This window comes from Micromesistius poutassou (assembly GCF_964030765.1).
Source record: "Micromesistius poutassou genome assembly, chromosome: 17".
Classification (NCBI taxonomy): domain Eukaryota; kingdom Metazoa; phylum Chordata; class Actinopteri; order Gadiformes; family Gadidae; genus Micromesistius; species Micromesistius poutassou.
In genome coordinates, this window is record NC_140287.1 from 7,296,070 (window position 1) to 7,319,262 (window position 23,193).

A 23,193-nucleotide genomic window follows, 5' to 3' on the forward strand; every position below is an offset into this window, starting at 1 on the left:
AGGCGAAGAGCACTCAAAAGACACGGGCTGATGATATCAAAGCATTTTGAAAGAGTTGCCACTAAATTAACCTAATTCTAATAGGATTTGAGGTAGATAGCATGGAAAATTACTATTTTCTTATCAAGGCAATACACAAAAAAATGGAGGCAGTACAAATTGATTTCCTTTCCCTTCTGGCTGCCACATCACACACAGACCCCCCCACCCCTCACTATCTCCGCCCCCCCCCCCCTTTCCTTTTTTTCATAATTTGAGATGAGGCGATATAGCATTAATTTTCACAATCTTATCTTGTCACATCCTGAAATTGTTGGAGAGGATATGATTATCTGAACAATGGCATGAGAAATGCACTTTATGAAGGCTATCCCGGTTTAATGACAAAGGGAGTGTGGAGAGGTGAGGACAAGGGCCAGAAAGCCGGCAGTCAAATGCTCTCGTCCCTGGATCTTGATTTGACACGGTGGGGATTTGGAGGATTCCAAGGTTTGACCGTCAGCGGCTGCCGGTGTTGGCCATTCACACGCAATTAGCATTTGATTATTGTGTACAGGCCAATTGGAAATGGAGAAATACCTTTGCCAAAGGTGCAAAGCTCCAAAGCACATTTGTTGTGGTTGTTTTTCTGGGACAGGTTCAATGCACCATTAAGCCTTTTTCAAATTAGCTCCACCCGTCAGAGGCTAAAAACAAACAGGCCTTTTTCAATCAATGGGCACCACTCAGAGGAGACAATGCCCTGTTCAGACCCACCAGTCTCCTCATCAATGAACATCAAAGATGAATGAGTCAGGGCAGACAGCTTTGTTTTGACTCCAATACCTACAAAACCCTGCTCAGCATTGCCCCGGGCCTGCCCCTCTGAGCTGCCCCAACAGGTGCGACCCCTCTCCTCAATGCATCGTTTGAGAGGACCAGGGATGGGGCATGTGGAGGGAGGGACGGAGGGAGGGAGGTCTCGTCCCTACAGCCACCTTAATCCATCTCCCCCGTAAAACACTTAAAAAACAAACATTTGTTTGGTCAAAGCCCCCGGAGACTGGGGATTCGTCCAACTGTCTGGCCAGGCTTTGGCCCTCTTTATTCTAAAGTCCTCCTACAGGGCCTCAGAGTGTATGGAGGGGACATGAAACCAGGCCAAGGAGGATGCTGGGTTTGGTCTGCCCTTTCACATTACATGTAATGCATACAGTTACAGAGCATTGTTTGGATTGTGATAACAAGTTCCCTGCAGGGGAGAAAATTGAGACAAAAATAGAGAAATAATAGTCGTAACCGTTCTACACACACACACATAGTTAGTAATAAAAAACAAAACGACCACACAGCAGTACAAATATACTGTGAGGAAAGCATCGCACAAGTAATGGTTTTGGCACCAGCAAGAAGGTTCATTCTGAATCTCTGCTTTGCAGCAAGAAGTGTTTGTGTTCTACCTGTGATAGTCTTCGGCTACTTGATGGGCTGATAAGAGCCTCTCCACTCAGGGTAATAGAAAGGCCTACGGTCATGCAGACAGAGAATGAGAGGGAGAGAGAGAGAGAGTGCCAGAGAGCGGTATAGATAGAGACAGAGCGAGAGAGAGACCGAGAGAGCCAGATAAAGAGAGCGAGAGTGAGAGAGAGACTGAGAGCAAGAGAGCAGTAGAGAGAGAGAGAGCGCAGAGTTTTTTAATGGAGAGTCACAGAGATAAGATGCTATTGCAGATGGGTATGTGCTCTATAGGGGCAGGGGGAGACCTCGTCTCTCTCTCTCTCTTTCTCTGTGCTGAGGAGCCTCTACCCCGCTTGGCCCGTGGCTTAATTTCCTCACACAGCAACAAACCGCGTTGCCACAGTCTGCTGTGCATCCCTGACACCTCCCGCCCGGCCACGTTTAACCCCACGCGCCACGCCGCGCTAACATCTAAACGGGATCACCCGGGAAATTCCGCCGGGATAAATCTCTCCAGGAATCACCCCAGTTTGAATATTTGATATCCCATCTCACCCGGGACTCATCCCGAGGGGGGAGGTGTGTGTGGGGGGGGGGGCAGAAAGGAATGATAAGCAATATTCAGCAGTGTGATTAGATGAAAGAAAGCAGAATTTCCATTTGAGTCGTGGAAGATGCATCACGGTTTTATTTGCACATGGCCACGTCGTCTCCCCGACTCAAGTGAAGTGTACCGGCATCGTTCAGTGGGCCCTGGGCGGCGCTCAGTGTGTCACTGCCACATCGTTCCCTCTCCTTTGAAATTCTCAGACGCCGGTGTCGCTGTGGAGCCCTAATAACAAAAAAAAAAATACAAATTGGTAAAGCGAGAGAGAGAGAAAATCCTCTTTGCCTTTGAGAAGCTTTTTGCAATGGAAAGTGACACCTTGAACTTGTTTAATTTTTCCACCAAATAAAACTACACCCACACTGCTCCATTATGCTTTAAGGAGACCCAAGCCTCACATTCATATGATGCACTCGTACCGGGCGCGGGTAGCCTGCAACGAGTGAGTGGGTTACGACTTGTCGCTTTCATGTGAATTTTCGGGTATTTGCCGTGTATTTCCTGCATGTCCTTCAGGTTCCAGCATCTCCGCGCTTCAGACGTCTGTCGCCACAATGGGGAGAGAACCAAATTCACCTGGTATTTTCTCTTATTCCCTTCCAGGGAAGCGGTTCAGGTGTCGTAATGCCCCACAGCTAAATCCTCCCTGACAACCAGTAGACAAATAGGGTGGTAGTATTACCACCCTAATACTAATAATAAGCACAGAGAAACATACAGTCGGGTCAGAGGACATTGTTAGTTGCAGACATGCAAGACCAGCAGCACTGGTGAAAAATGTATCGGCCTATGTCTGTTAGTAATTTGCCATGTATGTCATGCCCCTGCGCTTCAGTGGTGTGCATGTGTGTGTGTGTGTGTGTGGGTTGTGGCCATGCACAACCAAGCGTGCAACGTGACTGAATGTGTGCACATGTATGTCTGCACCGCGTGCCGCCGTCTTCTACGTTTGTCTGTGAGTCTGTAGGTTCGGCCATGTGTCCATGTGTGCTCAAAAATTGTATGTGTATAGGTGTATGTGTGTGTGTGTGCGTGTGATGTGTGTGCGACGTGTGTGCTAGTGTGATGTGCGACAGGAGACATCGCTGAGGACTGGCAATCACTTCATTCAGCATTTGCTGCCACACAGCTCATATTGTCAGCTCCTAGTTTAAAGAAACCTTGAGCGGCTTCAAAGATCTTTTCAAAGCCCTAATCCTAATAGGTCGCGGTTTGTTCTGTCACATCAAAAGGGGGAGAGAGGGAGGTAGAGGGAATAATGCGTCGGGGGAGGGTGGGGGTTGGGGGGAAGGCGCTGGCAGAGATTCTTAAGGGCGGAAGATTGGCAGAGGATTTGCGGCGCGGGGAGGACTGAAATCTGAAATATCGGCCGCAGAATGCCTGCTGTAATAGATATGAAATAGGTCTTCTCAACAGCTTGAAAGGCTGACATTTCCAGAAAGTTTGCCATGAGAAGGCCCTTTTATTCCCCCCCGCCTATCAGCGTTTGTACTGCCACCTTGTCCGCCGCCAGGAAATGTGCAAGTGTCACTCTTAACAGGTTACAGAACAGGATTGGATATTTTAGGATTTTTTTCCCCCTCTCTCCTGGCTATGTTATCTTTATTGAATGTTTAGATATTCCCAGGAGAAAGCAATTGAGCGAAGCTATTTTAACTAAAAAGCCAAAACGTAATTTTGCGTCATAAGAACAATACCGAAACAGATCTCGCATGTGTTTTGGGATATTAATGCAACTGGATTTCTGTTGTATTATCATTCATCTTAGAAAATGTCTTGCATTGTGCATGATGCACGACAATACACATGACCTTGCCTTCGTTCCCTGTACATCAACAAACAACATCTAGCACAAAACACGTGCTCAAAAGACAAGACGATAAAGTATATACATTCTAATATCGACTATAACATACAGTAGCTGTCCAGAAACAACGTTACGTAACGCACATGCAAGGAGGAGGGCGGGGCGGAAGGGGAACGCGGGTCCATCCGTCTGCCCCCTCGGCCGCCTTGAGAACACAGAGTAGTATACAATAAGGGTCCTCTGTGCACTAACCCCTCACCTCCCGGACACTTTATCAGCCGCCGTGGCAGATCTCATGCATTTCACCTGATCGACTCGGCGGACAAAGAGGGCCCCTGCCTGTGTATCAACGGGGCACAAGTGTCCGGCTAATTAGGCGCTCGTGGGAAACCACCCATTGATTTTCTGTCAGCGGTGGCCCTCCCCCCCCCCCCCCCCCCCCCCGGTGGAACAAGAAAACACGGCTGTTTGTCTTTGCGCGGAAGCATTGCTCGCCACAGATAACGGTGATAAAACAGGTCTCTCTTGACAGGAGCGCTAGCTACTAGCCAAACAACACACACACCAGACACACACAAATACACACACACACATACATACACACACACACACAGACGCAAACGCCTGTGGGAACCAATAAATAATGATGCTATTTTATCTATAGGATTTGAGTAAAGTAAATAAGTAAGCTGGGACTAGTTGTGAGAAAAGTAAAGTTTTATGCTCGGGATGGAAATGAACTGAGTTGTCTGACACACAAAAAGAACATATCTTTTCAAGCCAGTGAAATGCAAGATATTCCTCAGGATGAGCCCAGTGAAATCCCTCTTGTGCTTGTTATTTCACACCCCTGTGGTTGCAATTGCAACCATGGCTGATGGCAGTATAAAAACAACAAATAAACAAACCTCAAACCTACACACATACACACACACACATACAATATAGATTTTCAGTGTACTAATGATCGGTATCACTGAAACTCTTACAGCCAGGATTTGGTATTGGGTTTGAAAATGATGCCAGTCGTTTATTCCTTTTTCTTTCAACCACAAAAGGGAAGGGGAGTAATGCATAATCTTCTACATGACATAGGACTTTAAGCACTACTCTGTTGGTCCTTTTTCACCCACAGCCCACCCATGAAAACCCATGTTTGTCCTCATGGCTGACTGCCTGCCAGGGATCGGTGGATCCAGCCAAACACAGGTATAGTAACCAGGCTCTGGGTTGCAGAGGGACACCTGGCCGCGGCTCGCATGGCCATTGATTCTGCCAGCAAACCAATCACCATCGGGGATGAACTACAATTCTGTTAGACAGGGTCACGGGTGTAGGTGGAAGAGGCAGGAGTGTGTTGAGCGAGGGTGTTTTCGCACACAGCTACAACAGCGGCGGCCAGCAGGACACACACACACAAAAAAACACATGAACCCTCTTTGTCTATTAGGGTTGGAAGAGCACCGGCTCTTTATAAAAGGACAGGCTCCCCCGCATGCTATCCGTGCTGGACATGTCAGACGCATGCATGCTGATCTCTTCAACTAAGCCATGATACCATGAATGCCTGCTTCACTCTCCCAGGGGATGGATGTCTGAAGGTCTAAGCAGAGAACCCTGTTGGAAAAAGGAAAATAGACAGAGCTGCAGCCTACTCGTCAAGAGTGGTTAAAATTCTCTGTTCGATAAAGTAACATTGCCAACAGTATTATTAACGGCATTAGAGATGAAGGAAATTTGAAGAGAAAAGATTATTGTAGGCTGCATGTGATGGTAAAAGAGCATTTTTGAAGTGGAGTAGTTTCTCTCAAGCACTGCCTTGGTTTAAAGTACAATCCATGTAAAGAAGTAGACGTCTTTGAAATGCACGGCTATACATTGGGATGCATGTGGCCATTTGAAACCGCCTTTAAACAGTGATGCATTGTTTAGCCCAGGCATCGTTTACACTGCTTAACTGATGGATGGTGGAAGCCATTCCGAGTCTGCCTTAAAAAGCGTGCACGATTCTCAGGCGGGAGGTAATTTTACATCTTAACAGAATCCAATTAAAAGCAGAGGCGTTTCAATTTAACGTCCGCTGGCATGTCGCCGCTGTGTCAGACCACAAGTTAAATTGAAATCAGATTAGGGAGAGAACCAGTAGAATTTTTTTTCCTCTTTTTTTTTTTCTTCGCATAACATGGATCATGCATTCCAGGAATGATAACTCTGTCATGCATACTGAAAGAAATAGTCTATCTTAGCCTCCATTACAGCTTTAATTCTCCCCTGTTCATTAATTCCGCAGCAGATTACCTGAGGAGATACAATATGCCGTCAGCATAGAGTTTTAATTAAGTATTGGGGTATGTTGAGACGAGTACCTTATGTGAAACTCCTGCCTTAGAATGCTCTTGTTTTAATTACCTCAGAGTGCCCCCTCATTAACCCCAATGGAGATGTGCTCACTACAGCCGTGTGCATTACAAACACTGCTCACATATTGGGGTTTTATCCATATATTAGGAGTTATATTTGAAATGATACCACTACAAACACAAGTAATGTGTTAGTGGTGGTAAACAATTCAAATTATGTTGAATAGCTATTGAATTATTATTATTATTGTTATTACTATTGTTGGTATAATTATAATTATACCAACAACAATAATAATATTATATACACATATATATATACCTATGTATATATATATATATAAGTCGTAGGCTTCGTAGTTGTGGTATTATTATTGATAGTAGTGGTGGTAGTAGTAGCAGTGGTGGTATAGTGGTAGTATACTTATTAGTTTATAGCTATTATTATTTTTCTTTAATTATTCTTTATGAATTATTATTAGCATTACCATTATTAATATGAATATAGGAAGTAATAATGTAGTTACTTTAATAATCTACCAGAGAAAATATTTATCTTATTGTATTGAAACAAAATATGACAACATGCAGGACAATTATGCATGAAGGTCTTTCGTGAAGCGTTAACCTTGGTTCAGCCAAGGGCACTGTGACGACCCCTGGTGGGGTACGCCATCATCACAAACCATCACAAACCCAGTCTCCCTCAATGACTCCCTTCATTACACAACCATCTGGCCAGTACACCAGAAACACAATGCTAAGTCACCAGGAGACTTATAAATATACTTCAATATTGTATGCAAAAAGCATGAGCTATATATGGACCTTCACATGGGAAGGAATATTGTGTTTTATTGACTGTTATCAATAAAACACAATTGTTATTGATATTTTAGGAAAGACAATTATATGTTGTGTAGTCTGTTATACATGCGATGTCTCCAGAAAACGCATGCTGCAACGGTGCAACGGTTAAGAAATTGCTTGTAATATGAATTTACATTTATATTAACTTGAACGACTTCCTTTCATTTGGAACAATAGAAGATTACACCAGAAAAAAAATACACAATAATGCAGACATTAACATATGGAATGCAAATGTGAACGCTAAAAGTGACACTGCCTTATGTGTCAGTGAACCTTTTTAACACAGTCAAGCATTCTTGCAGTCGTCTCTTTGTGCCCAGACCGTGCTCTCTGCACAAGATCTCCATTCCGCCACATTTTATAGCTTCCTAGCCCATCCGTCTTACACATGTGTGGGTGGTCTGACAGCACGGCGAAGATCTTCTCGTCTTTATCGACCGCTCCAGATCTTTTCTTCTGATCTTTTTTCTTCTATATCTGAATTTTCGTGCCTCAGAATGTGTGCCTTCTATTTTGTTTTTGGAAGGATTCACCTTAATGTGTTTTAATGGGATAGTCCTGCATTAGCGTTTAATGGCACTTAATTGTACAAAAAGGAAACCATAACCATAACCACACAAGGAGAGAAGTCAAGTATTTCCAAGCTCTTTAGAAGAACAATTTAGAGCAGACAAGTGCTTTTCAAACCTTGGATTGGATTCAGTCCGAACGCCTGGTTGTTAGAAGCGGGCTCCTACATTCATGAGGCTACAGTGCCACCATCTGGCCGTGAGAAATAGACTAACGTCACAGTGGCAGCATGCCGTTTATAGCATGCGGTTAAACTTTCAGCCCTGCATCGAAATACATACATAATTTGTATGTATTGCGCCCAAAGCATAATATTATTTTAAGTATTCCTATTCGTACATACACACTCAAATATTCTTTAAAATTAAAATCTCACCCTACACCATCTTCAGTAAAGCCTACACCAAATAAGTTAATTCCATTACTCGACCATGAAGTTAAATTGTCTTAGCCTGTAATATGTTTTCAACAATATTTAGCTTGCCTCCAAATGCTTGCAGGTGCAGCACATAACAGACATGCAGCCAGATATTCAGCCCTATTATTATTGTTGTGGATCGATCATTTTTAGGTCCATGCCATTATAGATAATGAGCAAAAGCCTGCACTTCAAGAACGCAGGAGGCTTGCCAAGAAGGAATGGTGATTACAATCAATTAAGACTGATGACAAAGCACCAACAATAACCCAGTGTCTGTAAGGAGAGAGAGAGAGAGAGAGAGACAGAGAGAGAGAGAGAGAGAGAGAGAGAGACAGGAAGACAGAAAGAGGGAGAGCGACATAGAGAGAGAGATTGAGCTTGTGTATTATTCATGCGTCCTTCTAAACTACCCTGTTTTGTGTAATCAACATCTGTTGTGATGGGCAACCTCCCCTTTTCCTCAGAATGGCCCACTTCAGATAATGAGTGTCATACCAAACTGCAGGCCAAAGGCTGATTTTACTCTTCTTTTACTCCTCCCCTTTGGCCTCCACTCTCACTACCCTCTGTTCCCTCTTCTTTCATTCAACACATAGCCATTGTGCGGAACCTTGAGAACTGAGAGAAACCGCCTGGCAGAAATTTCTGTGCTCAATGCGTGGTGGTGCCGCCGTTAGGATGAAACAGAATACAGTCTCGTTCGTCTTTGTGGACGACGTAGACACCTTAACAAGAGTCCTCAAGGAATGTGTTTCACTCTCTTCATCAAACTCACTCTTTTATGAATCAGTGTCTACCATGGCCACCTTTTTATATGAGCTTGCATTGTATATACACTTTGGATTTATCCATTGTGCATTCCAGTTTTCAGACAGCATTTATATACTTGTATATTTTCGGGTAGTTTTACTGGCATTCCTTCGTTTTCTTTGTGAAAGGGTTGAAACAAGGATTTTTGTAAGGGATTTTGAAGGATCTGTAGAAGTTGTTCCATTTAAATAAAAGCTAGGTTTATGCGCCTCCTTGTGGTTATTATCAGTATCTCTTTTCACAACAGAAAGCTGAGACTAAATGATAGAAAACAATTAAATAGCTTTATAATCATACGGGTATTAAACAAAAGGGATATTGACAATAATAAAGACAAGAGTTCAGCTAAATGTAGTAATTCACAAGCTTTCAATTATATTTTGAGGTAGGATTAGGATCTGCTATCTACCAGGCTTGGAAGAGTTATCCCAAATGCGGTGGCTTCACACAGGTAAAAAAAAAAAAAAAAGGATGGCTTTAAGTGTTCATTATGAGCGTTGTGGTGAAGTTATTCAATTTTATCTCGGAATTTTATCATTTCCAAAATGGTATTTTCTTGTCTTTTTAATTATTATAATCCATCTATATTATATATTTGACTTAATATTGACAATGCTATCAGCAAGCTGCGATCTTAATTAGCCTACCCTTATCTTAATTAAACTTAGGCAAAGGAAAATAACGATTTTCAAACATACATTTTGTTTGCGCAAATCTTTCAGATTCAAATGACAATGACAGGATTTTACTAAGACTTGTCTGTGGGTATTATATTCATTATTTGCCCTCATATCTTCCATAATATGTCCATCCACAACATTTTAATAATATGACAACATTATTATTATTATTATTATTATTATTAGCAGTATTCTTAATATTACAAAAGTCAACAAAAAGTGGGACAAGTTACCTAACTACACGTTGTCAATTGACTGCAAAGTGCAATGACTTTAAATCGTGTATTATTTTTTCCGAACAGCAGATGGCGCTTCAAAGTCGATGCAAATAATCGACTCAAAGCATTTCCATCTTGCTGCATCATAAATAAGATCATTTTGAGTGTAACAGCATTATCTGTTAAGCACTGTGGTCAACCCTAGAGCAGAAGGAGTGTACACTCAAACGCCGTAGACGCCAAGACGAAATACAACATTGTTCATGTTTCAAAGAAAAACACTGCATGTTTCTTTCAAATAAAACATTGTTCATGTTTATTTATGTAAACTACCACGTGTTTAACAGCGAGTCTCCTATCATAACAAGGGGCCACCATAAGGCATCCACGGTGGCAACAACCGCACATGCAGGCGCTTGTTTTTGTCACTGAACGTCAACACTATTTCAACCGTAGGTGCGCCATATCATCTTATAAACAAGAGGGCGTACTCACATAAACGGACCACCTCTACCGCCGCGTCTGGAGCTGCGCTTCCGTGTTTACACACCCACAAACCGGGAGGAGGACTCGCTAGCCCCATGTTTACCGAGCGAGCTCAGAGCGGGGGGTATAGAAAGTGACACTGTCACACACACGGGAGGCTTATTGTATGGTCCTAAGTAGATAATTTCAGGTTCCACGATTGCATTTTACAGCGGCATGTTCACTCGAAGGGGCCATGGAGACATCAAGAAATCTACACAGAAAGTTCTGGACCCAAAGAAGGATGTACTGACTCGACTGAAACACCTCCGGTCACTGTTAGGTGAGTGAAATGTCACCGAGCAATTCACACGGCGTTACCGAGACCGAGCTAGTTGTGGCTAAGCTAGCCTACTCGGAACAGCTAACGTTAATGACAGCGCTGTCACCACAACACTGCATGCTGTCTGTGGATTTAACTCGATAGATGTCTAACGTCGGCTCCCATGCATGCAGTGTTTGCCCAAACGTGCACGTTTGATGTCCACCGTACGATGCACAACACTGAATAGCATATATTGTAAATATACCGGCGCGAACTGACATTACGTTTTAATGTTAGCTTCTTTATTGCGGCTAACTAGCCAGCTAACGCGGCAAGCGCTAATAGTGCCTGGCAGACATTGGTCTTTGATGAGTAGTTGTCATAAACAACAATTGTATTGTATTAGAACGTGTGGACCGTCCGATAACATGGTCCAGTTTCAGTCTCATCTGCCTCTTACAGGGGGGAGTGCATGTATGGTGTTTGCCTGTCAACCAGACTGCAATTAAGGGTTCTCTTCCATGGGTTATTCTAGACAATACGCTTTGCTATCGTGGACCATAATCCCTTGTGAAGAAAATCTTCTTTTGTTATAACCGTGTATGACGGATTCATAACGATATTCACTTGTTTAACAGGATCTTTAGTTCAGTAAGCATGGTTAATGTAAATTTGTCCTGAGGCAAACTGCTTGAGTTGGTTCTCATAGTAAATGAGTAGCACATATATTTATGTTGTATAAGGGGATTGAGCAAAATCAAATGTTATTGTTTGTATACCCTCATGTCCCTGAGTTTATAGGCAGCTTTCTGATCTTTGAAATCTAATATATATATATATATATATATATATATATATATTACCAATTCTAACAAGATAAAAAATTGTATTTTACCTCTGCTTATCAATTTACAATCCAAAAGTAAATGATAGATTCCTAGTAATACTTACATGTTTTATGGATGTACAGAAGAGCACAAATTAGTTATTGTGATTTTATTTGTGCAGTTCTAATGTCAACAAACCCATGTGGGTTTGTTGAAAGCTTTATTCTGAGCTAGCTGAGTCAGTCAGTGAGTTCACTTCATATTTGATCTATATGTCTTACAGCGGGCCTACATTGCAGTCCTATTGCCACTTCAAGAACAATGTAGACCATAGCCTCTGAAGTCTCTATACTGCCGTGATAGCCTAGCTTCAATGTCAGGAGTAGCACTACCAAGCTTGAGGTCAGGCAGCCTGGTTCCCCCGTGTGTAGTTAAAGATAAGGTTGTTCTGTTTGTCCAGTGGCTGATTATGGTGGAGATTTGTTGCTGTCTCCTTGCTACTGCCCTCTTTTAGCAGTGGTTTTGGCCGGAAGGATTTCCTCCTGCAGCTGCTGCTTCCTCTGTGTTCAGGAAGAGCAGCGATAGAGATGGGTTGATGTGAAGAACTTCTACTGAAATGAGTGTAATTGACCGAAGAGAAATGGAGAATTTTATTAAGAGAACACATTATCGTGGTCTTTTAAACAATGGCAAAGGGGAACCATTGGCATGTTTGAGGAACTGGGGAGACCAACTGAAAAGCTATATGAATCATCAAACGCAATGATGGCAGTTGACTTGTAGTAACCTAACCTGTACATTTCATTACGATTTCCAAGAGATCATCCTTGTGTTTCGGTCCGTTTCAAGATTTTACAAGGAACATCCAAGAAATTGGCAGGTGGTTTCAAAGTTGAGTAACTTTTGTGCAGCTGGCTGTCACCTCAAACTGACCACTTGAAAAAAAACGGAATATTTAAGAGACTTTACTATTAATGCTGTCCTGAAGGGACATAACACATTTCCTGGGTCATCTTGCATTAAGTGTTGCCTCAGTGGTATTGGGCTTGGAAGGTCAGTTGCGCTCTCTTCTTAGTGGCCTAGTGCTGGTTTTCTGCTCACTGAGCAGATTTGTGGGAAAGAGTGTGAAGGCTGCTGCATGTTAATTTGCCAGTCATGCCTGGCTGGAGTTGGCTGTGGCTGTTAATTACCCAGGCCCTGCAGACCACCTCTGGATGTCTAATGGCTATTCCTGAGGCTCTGTTTATCTCCCTTGACTCATTATATATTCACTGTTGCATATTATCACTGCTTCAGCTTTTTCAATGAAACAGGCTTATACTTGGAACATGGCGAACAGGTTATTTAGTTGAAACAACACAAGAGAAAGTAGACATAGTTTTTGTTCTGCAGACCAACAAAAAACAGTTGCTTTTCCCCCCCCTGTGCCTTCCAAAAAGCTCATGCCTAAAATGTTTATTCAGAGTTGATGGCATAGGCACTCTGTTGCATCCCATAGAATGAGTGCTTTGTTTTCCTTGGAAATTAACCACAGCTTTACATATTCTGGCGACCATGCAAAGTCTCTCCTTTACCCAGGCAACAAAAAATGTAAAGGTCTTCACTCGACTAACAATCAGAGCTTCACATAGGCTATTTATGTTCAGTATACTGCTACAACTGTTCCGGTAAATAACTGTAAGCTTTGTGGGAGATCTGAGAGGTGTGTGTGTGTGTGTGTGTGTGTGTGTGTGTGTGTGTGTGTGTGTGTGTGTGTGTGTGTGTGTGTGTGTGTGTGTGTGTGTGTGTGTGTGTGTGTGTGTGCTTAAAAGCTATCTCTGCACTCGTCTTTTGAGAGCACAAAGGAAGTAAGTGGGTGTTCCTTCCCTCGTGCATCTCTTCACTTGCACACTCTGAGACACAGGGTTCAGGGTCAACCTGCCGTCAGGCTGCTGTGTGGAGAGGGGAACTCACAAGGCCAATGGCCAGAAGGGGAGACAATAAACGCTGCATCAGAAGCCCCATCGAGGAGGTCCTCTGCGTGCCTCGATGGGCCTAAAATCTCTTCTTCACTTCTGGTACTCTCTTCTTCTGGAAATCCTCAGGACAAAGCTGCTGGTAACTTTAGCCACTTGTCCTCGTTTATCTCAAGACTGTGTTGGCAAGCAAAGCTGTTGGTCCACTTGTTCTTGGAGTGTAATTCAGTTTTACAGCCAGTATATGATAAAGGGTCCTTTTCTTGTTTAAAGCTGTCTAAGGGTGTTTATTTTTCATGAGGTTGGTAATTATTTGTCTGTGAGGAGCTAACTCAAGTTCAACTTGAAATAGCCAAACTTGTATTGTGCTTTGTGCTTTTTTGTATTCTGGTTGGTTGTACTCTTTAGTGTTGGTACCAAGTAGTGCTTTATTTTATTTTTAAAGTGATTAATAAGGTCAAGAAACTTGACTGTATGAAATAACATTTAATTGAGCAATTCAGCAAATGTTTTTTTGGATCCAATGTACCTTTTGCGATTGTGGCTATTGCAGTGTCAATGCAGTTTCAACATAGGATATGTGCAATTGCTTTCTTGATCTTGCAATGTTTCCATCATGTCTACTTAACTCTGAACACTAAGTTGGCAATGGTTTGACCGTTAAAACTCATAATTTTGACCCTAATTAAGTTGCTAGGTCAGGTGCTACCTAGTGGTGACTAGATGCTCAGTGTATCGTGAATGCCGTCACATCTGGATTCAGAGCTGCCCTCTGCATTTTAATGCTAGCTCTGACCCATGGTCCTGATGCAGTAATGCCATTTAGCCCCCCTCTCTCCCTTACTGCTCAATTAACAGGATTGATTGGCCTATCGTGTTAATCACTCTCCAGTGTGTTGTGTGCTCTGGATGGTGGATGACACTCGCCAGCCATTAGCAGGTATGAGGCTGTGGTTGCTTATTAGGATCACAGCTTTTTGATTAAGGACCTGCAAGTGTTCATCTCTGCTCCTTAGCTCAACATGGCTAGACTGTTCAAAGGTTGATAAAGACAATCGGCAGAGAGAGGCACAGAAAGAAACAAGGCCCTTAGGAATTTTATTCATGCTTTATTATGTTGTTAATGGTTGTTATGATTTCTTATTGCATGTGCTTGAATTTGCATTTTGTATATTACTTTCGTCAAATGTTACGTGATTTTAAGTTTGCTTCTTCTAAAGCCATATTTTAAAGCTTTTTATCATCTCTGTACTTTAAGGTTTATTACACGCCGATGTACACAACACATTTGTATTGGTTGTCCTTGTTTCATCTATAGTGCTGTTGGTATGCTAGAAAAATAACACTGTCCGGTTTTCTATACAGACTACAGGCCTAATTGCCTTTTCTGTCACACCCATCAACTCAGTCCACACAAGTGCTGGTGTCTGCCTCCTGGTTCTGCCTGTCAGAGTCAATCTTAGTCATTAGGGACTTGATTGACATGGTTCCTTCCTAGGGATTGGTTGTCATTCATTTGATACAAGTAGATATATTTAGTTGACTCATTATAAATGAATGGCCATTACAATTCCTGACCTAAAAGGGGCATAAAGGTGACTTATTCTAGCTGCAGCATGATAAGCAGTATAAAGTGGTCTGCAATCCCTACAGATTTAGCATCAGTGTGTCTCGGCATAATGAAGTGCTACGTGGAGCATCGTTCTGCTGCCAGATTTATGTCTCCCACTGTGTGCAGCAGGCAGTAGGCCAGCGTGTCCAACTTGATCAATCAAATACTGCCCCTCTTAGCATGGGTGTTTAAAACATACTGCTGCTGGTTGACCTTCAGTCAAGCTGCACTTTGCTAATTTATTTGTTTATTTTTTCTTTAATGGTGGCTGCTGCACCAGCTTATCCTTGCAACGTTTATGCACGCATTGTGACTTTGTTACTGATTTGTGAGATATTGTCATGTGACTGTAATGTCATGTGTCATGTACACTACTCACAGAAACGCAAATACTAGGCTCTCACTGAGTCGAGTCTCAGGTGTTGTTTATAACTTAGGCTTGATCGGTCATTTCCATTTACTCTGCAAAATGAGTTGGTTAATATTTAATATGTATAGTGTTAATATTTTACCAGAAAGGCCTGGTATAGCCCTTGTTGTGGGACTGGGACACGAAGAAATTGGAAGAAATTGACCTAGGCCTGATTTAACACCCATCGCGGTTAAACTACTTTCTTTAAAAACATCCTGGGCTTGACTCTATGGGTGTGTATTTTGTTATTGTCTAGCATGGGGTTTGCTACTCTGAAGCATGTCTTTCGTCCACTGCCATCACTGCTAAGCACAGTGTTTGAATATTATGGCAACAATTCCTATCCCCGTCAAGTATAAAGAGGAATTTATTATTTATTGCAGTGCTCCGTTGTTCAGGCGGCCATGTTTGATTTAGACAGCACTTGAAAGTCAACAAAACTAGTTTGTCCAGTTTTGCTGGTTACCTGGACAAACAACGATGTAAAACCCAGCTCTAACCATATAGCTTCTGTTCTTAGCTCATTATCATACAGTGCACATTCATTGCCTTGCTATTGTGGGTCAACAAGCCAGTGACAAATTAAAGGAAGTACATGTATCAGTATATTATTTTATGAGTGTAATGTGTCACAGTATTTATTGAATTGACTCACTTTGGATTCACAGTGTATGCCTGTGTTGCCTGAAAATGTCATTTAAGATTTGATCGTGAAGTAGTGGAAAGCATTCGCTTTGCCTCCCATTACAGCGTGTCTAAGCTTCCAATCATCATCATCATCTGCTAGGCTTCTCTTTAGGCTCCCAAGTGTTAGAAAAACCAAACTCTTTTATGGCTTAACTTAAATTTGTCACGCACTGTTGGAAAAACACTGCATTAGCCGGGAGTTTAAATGTTACACTTGATTAATCTCTTTTTATTGATGTTTTTCAATGGTGTCCTTGTTTCTTGTGCACAGTGTGATACTTAAGGTGGATTAAGTATTTAAACACCACCTAAAGAAGAGAAATACTGACATTGGCAGTTTAGTCGCTCCCGAAGGCCGAAGATGCCAAGATTAGCCACTCTTCGATCAATGAGCCTGCACTGTGTCAGGCCTTTGCCAATGCTTGCCTGGTTCACACTGTGCTATGGGTACACACACATGGCCAGACCTCAATCTGTTGCACAGCCAGACACTGTTGTCATGTGGAGAGACATCCACTCAGTGTTTGGCACTGTGGTGCTGAAATCAAATCATATGCACCATAAGTCCTCGGATTGCTGGACAATAATTATTAATCTTGTGTGTTTATGTTTTTAACTCGATTACCAATTACTATACCACAGAGTGCCATTCAGTGGTTGCAGCACAGAGGCTTGTCAAGCCTGTGGACATTTCATTGTAAAGCTGATCCTTCGTGACAGTTCAGTGCACCACATATAAATCGAAATCTGCATTGTGCATCTGTTAACTCATTGTAGTAGGGGTCGGTACATTTTCACCGGCTATTTAAACACACCACTCTGAGTATATGATGATGCATAGCATCCTGACTGGCTCTGGCAGCGCTAAATCTATGCCTACGGGACCGTTAGTCATGCTGCCACCGTGCACTCAGGCCCAGTGTGTGGACAGAGATGTATCAGCTCAACCAGCAAATTAATCAGATCACTCTCCTGTCAATACTGATGAGCAGTGCTGATGGGATGGGCGTCCGCTCGGTGTGATTGTAGACCCTGATGTAATGCAGTGGGGCACTGAATTATGATCGACATATCGGCCCGTCTCCTGGTGGGGTGGAGTCCATTGAGCAGCACAAGAAGCAGATGTGTGTCATGTAGACCTGTTAAGATGGAGGCTCATTCACTGCGCTACCTACGAGCACTCTCTTTAAATGACACCACGTGACACCATCCTCTCGCTCAAGCCCAGCTGGTAGCCATGGATTTATGATTAACCTTTCTTCAACAAGGTTCAAAAGTCATCCTGCCTCTGACATGGGGCCATCAAGGGCTCTGAACGGTTCCATAGGTTGCTTTTTTTTTTTTTCTCTCTCTGCCCTCGCTGGCCATCACTCAGTTGGAAATCGAACGTCCCCGCGGTGCAGGCTGGGATTGATTAGAATAGACCGCTGCGCACTGCTGCTAGTCGAGGAGGTGGCTACTCAAGAGAAAGCAATACGAGGGGGAACCTCCTGAGAGCGTTTATATTCCTATCAAATGTGATCATTTGAAAGTGTCTGAGCCCGGCGACGATATGTTACATCGATGGCGTGTGTGTGTGTGTGTGTGTGTGTGTGTGTGTGTGTGTGTGTGTGTGTGTGTGTGTGTGTGTGTGTGTGTGTGTGTGTGTGTGTGTGTGTGTGTGTGTGTGTGTGTGTGTGTGTGTGTGTGTCTGTGACATGTTATTGAATCAGGGTCCTTAATAAACACAATGCTTATGTTTTCCTGGTGATTTTGTTTTTGTGCTGTTTATTTGGCTGTCTTGGATATGGAAAGAAGGGTGTCTATTTTCTCTCCCTCTGGCAATCCTGTAAACCATTCTCTGAAATGTCATTATCTGCAAAAGAAAAAAATGATATTATCCATCTTCTGCAGTCACTTATTTCCACCATGTCCACATGTGTGCATAGACAAAAATCCTGCTGTGTGCATCCATCAGCCTCCACATTAGCAGCCACCCCCATGTCTCCCCACTCTCTGCTTGTGCCCCCACAGGCTTCCCTGTGCCTGCTCTTTTAAAGAGAACCCCTCTGTGTCTGCTCTCCGCTCTCTGCCAAAGGAACCTATCACTCCCTTTCCTTTTTTTTCCCTCCCCCTCTCCTTTCTTTTCCTCCTCAAGCTCCTTTCTGCCAGGAACTGAGTGCACCTGCAGCGCTAGCTCTCCCGGAGCTAATACTAATGAGGCTACGTCTGATCAAAGGCGTGATGGGGCTTTTAACCCACCTCCGAGACCCCCCAGGGGGGTTAAATATCATTTAACACACTCTCCAACGGTACATGGGATTTCTGGGTCGCGAATGGCGTCACCACCACCACACGCATAGCAGAGCTGATGGAGTTTAAACAGTGAGCTGTGGGCAGGCAGGCTGGACATGTTTGCCCGGGTAAATATGCCATAGGTGCCGCACGCTGCATGACCTTCACCCATTCAGCTAACATGGTGGACACGCGCAGTATGCACACACAACTGGGTGCACAACTGGCTGCACACTCCTAACTGTTGGCTCGGCAGATCTAGTTAAACGGTGGGTCATTCGATTAGAATTACATTAATTCACTGTGAAAATGTTTTTCCTGAATGATGGGTGGGTTCATTTCAGCGGTGGGAATTTGTTGTGCATTTTATTTAGATATAACCTGGAATCAGGTTAAAGCCCGGCGACCCTTGGTCTTAAATGTCACAGTGACGCACACAGAGAACCAACCCTAATGACATTTGCCATAATGTGAACTCGCCATGAACCATTCGAGGGGCGGGGGAAACATTGTATAAATATGTTCTGCCTGATATTTGGGTGCAATCGTTTTCCAGTGAGTGCGGGGAATCGGTGGGAGAGAGAAGCAGCCTAGAGATATCAGCCTTTACCAGATTGCGGTGAGGTGAAGCCCACCGTGTTTCTCTCCTGAATATTTCATTACGGCCATCAGCGCGGGCCGCAGGTTGTTATTTCCCAGCAGCGTTCTCCCCACATGCTGCGAGCAACAGCTGCGCTTCCCTGACAGCCGGCCGGAAAGACCTTCCCCGCATCACAATACGACCCGAGCCCGTCAGCTCCCCACCTGCCATGGCTCCATCCTCTTATGTCTTTTCAGAGAAATGGTCAAAATGTGTTTTTTAATAAAACCGTTAATGCCCAGAAGGAATCTGGCCTGTCACCAATAAGAGTGATGCCATTGGGAACCTTTTTAGGAAATGTATTCCATGCCCCACTGCTGAAACTGACATCACTATTTGTTATTCATTCTTGTTGAGCTCACTATGAATGATGTGTACTCAGTGGTTTTATTTCTCTTGGTAAAAACGTAGTGGGCTACTGATCCAACAGGGCGTAGTGCCTGTGTTTCCATGTTGAGCAGCAGCTGACCCTGTGTGGGTCTGTCCTCCATGAAGCTGAAACCACCGCCCTCCACTCCGTGGTAGCAAGGTACTGTCACATGGCCGTCGGATCGCATGAGCTCGCACTTCGCTGCCAGACACACAGGATTCTCAAAACAAGCCCACGGAGGATGGAACCATCAGCCCAGTCAGCTCCGCCAGGCTGTCAGTCAACCCTCCCCCCCCTCTGTGAAAACACAACACTTCCCCTCCCAGTACTAGCAGGCCAGAGACAACATCCCCCTTCAAGGCATCTGTTGACAGTGACACAGTATCTGAGCTCTCTCTCCCTCTCCTTCCTTTTTGCTGAGCAGGAGGAAGGGCATTTTAAGGGACAGATTCATGAGTTTCTCATTTCTTTTCATCAGCTGCTCTTCAGGCTTTATATATCTACATATACACGGAGATGTACACAACAACTTTGCTGTCCTTGTTTTTCGTGAAGGGCTGTTAGGATGGTAGAAAAATATCACACTCCTGTTTTCTTAACAGACAGGCCTAATTGCATTTTTTGTCACTCCCATCAACGCGTGCTGGTGTCTGCTGCCTGGTACTGCCTGTCAAGCTTAGTCATTAGGGACATGATGGACAAGAGGAGTTGTTGTCATTCTTTTGATATAAGTATACATATTTATTTGACTCAAACTCATATGGCATATGTGTGACATATTCCAGCTTCAGCATGATAAGCAGTACAAAGTGGTCCGCAATCCCTGAAGAACTGGCATTTTTTTTAGTTCATATTACATTGGTTGTTATTATTATGATATCAGGATCTAAAAGGTAAAATATTGCCTTTACTTGAGCTTCAGGGTTTCATTTATTGTTAAAGCAAGCTATACTGAGGAGCATATCAGACTGTACTGGGGAGGAAAAATAAATGATGAATCCCTTCATCATGCATCGTCAACGAACATATACAATATACTATTGTTATAAAGATCAACTGACACCAATCGTCAACATATCCACGGTGGAATTTGGTCGGTAGCATGTAGGTGATATTTAATTGTGTCCACAGGGCCTGTTGGTGTTGGTCCTGGGTGGTATTATGGCGTAGGCTCTGCCCTAATACATTCCTGGAGGCAGCAGAACTGGTTCTGTGTCCATCCAGAGCACCGCTGTTCTGCTAGGAGGACAGCAACACAAGCCACCTGCTCACTGCAGGGCAATTATTGCTGTAGCAAGAAAACGTCATTCAAAGGCCACTATAGACAGTTTTAGCTTGCCCTGCTGTTTCCTTTTGTATCATTGGAAAAAATAAGCGGATAAAAAATCTATATTATTTATTTTATTACATTAATGTTACCACTGTTTCAGTGGCAGGTCCAGATTTCCATCTACCTTCAACAGTGGCCGAGGCGGGGAGGGGAGAATTAATACCACAGAGTTAAAACCACAGGATCCATTGGAAATCTTCGGGAAGAGGAATCTCGAGGCTCTAGCTTCTAGGAACACCAAGATTAGTGTACTTCCTTGTGTGCCTTGAAGTGTCCACTGTCTGAGACCCTCGTCGGCCAAGCTCCAAGCTCTAGGCATGGTAGGCTGCCATCCTCCTCCTCCTCCTCCTCCTCCTCAGACTCCAGCATGCTATCACGAGACTGCTCATCTTCGTCTTGCATTCAGGATTTTTTATCAGGCTTCTTCTTTTTACCCCGCTCCTGTGGTCTCATCCCCTCTCCGTCACGCTCCAGGGGCTGACTAGGGAGATCGACACAGATGGTAGAGCACGGAGAGTGGAGAGAGCTGGATGAGAGGCACTTTGACGCCTGTCTGACAAGCATGAAGCATGAAGCATGTCAAACGGAGCACACGCACGCACGCACGCACACCCGCACGCACGCACGCGCGCGCACACGGCCTAATTGATGGAGTTGAAGCTGCTCTGATCAGTTCTTGCTTGGCAGGCAAACAGAATTGTCAGTGTCACAAACGTATTCATTAGCCTTTTTCATGCAAGATGGGTCGTAATGATAATGGTACAGGTCCATCATCCTGTTTCTATTTATTTGCCTGCTTATGGATTGAGGATCTAGTTAGCAAATTAATTAGTGATTAAAATTTAAGATGAGTAATAATTTCTGTCAGGATCAGGCATTTCCCACAATATGGGAGAAGGTATTTCGGTAGTTCTAGTGTTTTGATATTTAGAACACAGCAAACTTCAATACACAAGATTACAACCCTAACCCTAACTCTCAGTCATCAACCGCAACTGACACATTCCTTTTTTTTTTTAAAAGTATTTCCTTCTTCTTTCCTATCTTTTCTTCTCTTTCTCACCCTTCCCATCCTCCCCTTGACCTCTGCTTCCCGTCATGGGGGCATTCAGGGGGTTCTGGTCAAGGGACAGCTCGTGACTAGTAGCTGGCCCACCGACCGACAGGAAGGCCAGTCCAACAGACTGAGCAGAGTTTGGTGAGACCTGGGCCATGTGACGGGTCCAGATAAGAGATCCCCTTCACTTTGTGGGGCCCCTTCATACCACCGGGCTCACTGCTCTGTCATCAGTCCATACGACCCTCACCTCTGGTTTTGGCATTTGGATCACATGTCAGGGATATTCTTCAAATAGTTAATTCTTTAGTTATATTCACGTCTCGCTGCAATGTGTTGTTATGATATGAAGACCGGACCGGGAGCATATGTTTCCTACTAGTAGTCTAGTAGCTAGTTGGCACGTAACTGAGATATGTCTATTGACTCCCTATATTGGCAATTCTATGTTCTTAATATAAGAAAACACAGTAGCTGATGTGGAAAGGCTTAACATGTATAGTTAGGCCTATATGTATATTTCATTTTGTTTATTATACTTCTATTATATTAAGCCCATATGTGAAAGTCCTCTTGGGGCAACAATACAGATTATTCTGTATTGTTTATTGTATGAAAGGCAGTACAGGCTCAGATTTGAATGCAGAGCACAAGTGAGGGTGAGGCAGCAATTTACACTTTAATGCTTGTAGGAGTGATTATTATTTAATTAAGTGTTGTCTCCTTGGGGGGGGGGGGGGTGTGTGTGTGTGTGTGTGTGAAAAAGATAAGTCGATCTAGAGCAGAAATGTGAAACACTAAATGTGTCTGTTGTTTGTCTCGTGTTTGAGAACAATGAGTGTAAAAATTAATGATGTCAAACGGATAAACAAGATTGTTTTTGCATACACACACATGCACTGTGAGGTCAGGGTGTCCTCACATTGATTCCGGACTTGTTGTTAAAGTAGTTTCCAAGTAGAACAGGCTGACCTTACAACTCCAAGATATGAAAAAAATTCACAGCCTGCAGGTATAGAACTGGCGCTGATATAACCCAGTTAATCACTTCATCATTCTCATCAGTATTTCTCTGCATCAGTGGCAAAGTATCAGAAGGAGAAGCCATCAGCGTCAACGGATAGGGCTCTACTTTCACAGTTGAATAACAGCATTCAGAGAACGCTTGCCCCCCTGCATTTAAACTCTTAAACAACCACAATAACTAAATAGGATTTAGTGCTTCACTTGCAAACTTTTCTAAACGGCAACTTAGTCTTGCTTACAATACATTGTGTACTTTTATTTCTTTTAGCTGCTTAAAGCGGTGTTATGTTGGGTGACATTTAATCCCACAAAGCCTGAATAGGCCTAGGATCTTCCATACATTTTTTTTTGTAAACACTGCTCATGGATTTGGAGATAATGCCTTGCAGCTTGACTCTTGGCACATTGCTATGCATTATGCAAGCTTTCT

General features: G+C 43.4%; 1 protein-coding gene across 2 annotated transcripts in view; it reads left to right on the forward strand.

The window, feature by feature from the left end:
• Positions 1–10,368: 10,368 nt before the first annotated feature.
• ralgapa2 (Ral GTPase activating protein catalytic subunit alpha 2) overlaps positions 10,369–23,193 on the forward strand; it is a 69,739-nt gene continuing 56,914 nt past the window's right edge. For both annotated transcript variants that reach the window (XM_084482500.1, XM_084482501.1), the window contains exon 1: positions 10,369–10,591. In XM_084482500.1, the coding sequence (XP_084338626.1) occupies positions 10,486–10,591 (106 nt within the window). In that variant the 5' untranslated portion in view covers positions 10,369–10,485. The remainder of the gene's footprint in view (positions 10,592–23,193) is intronic.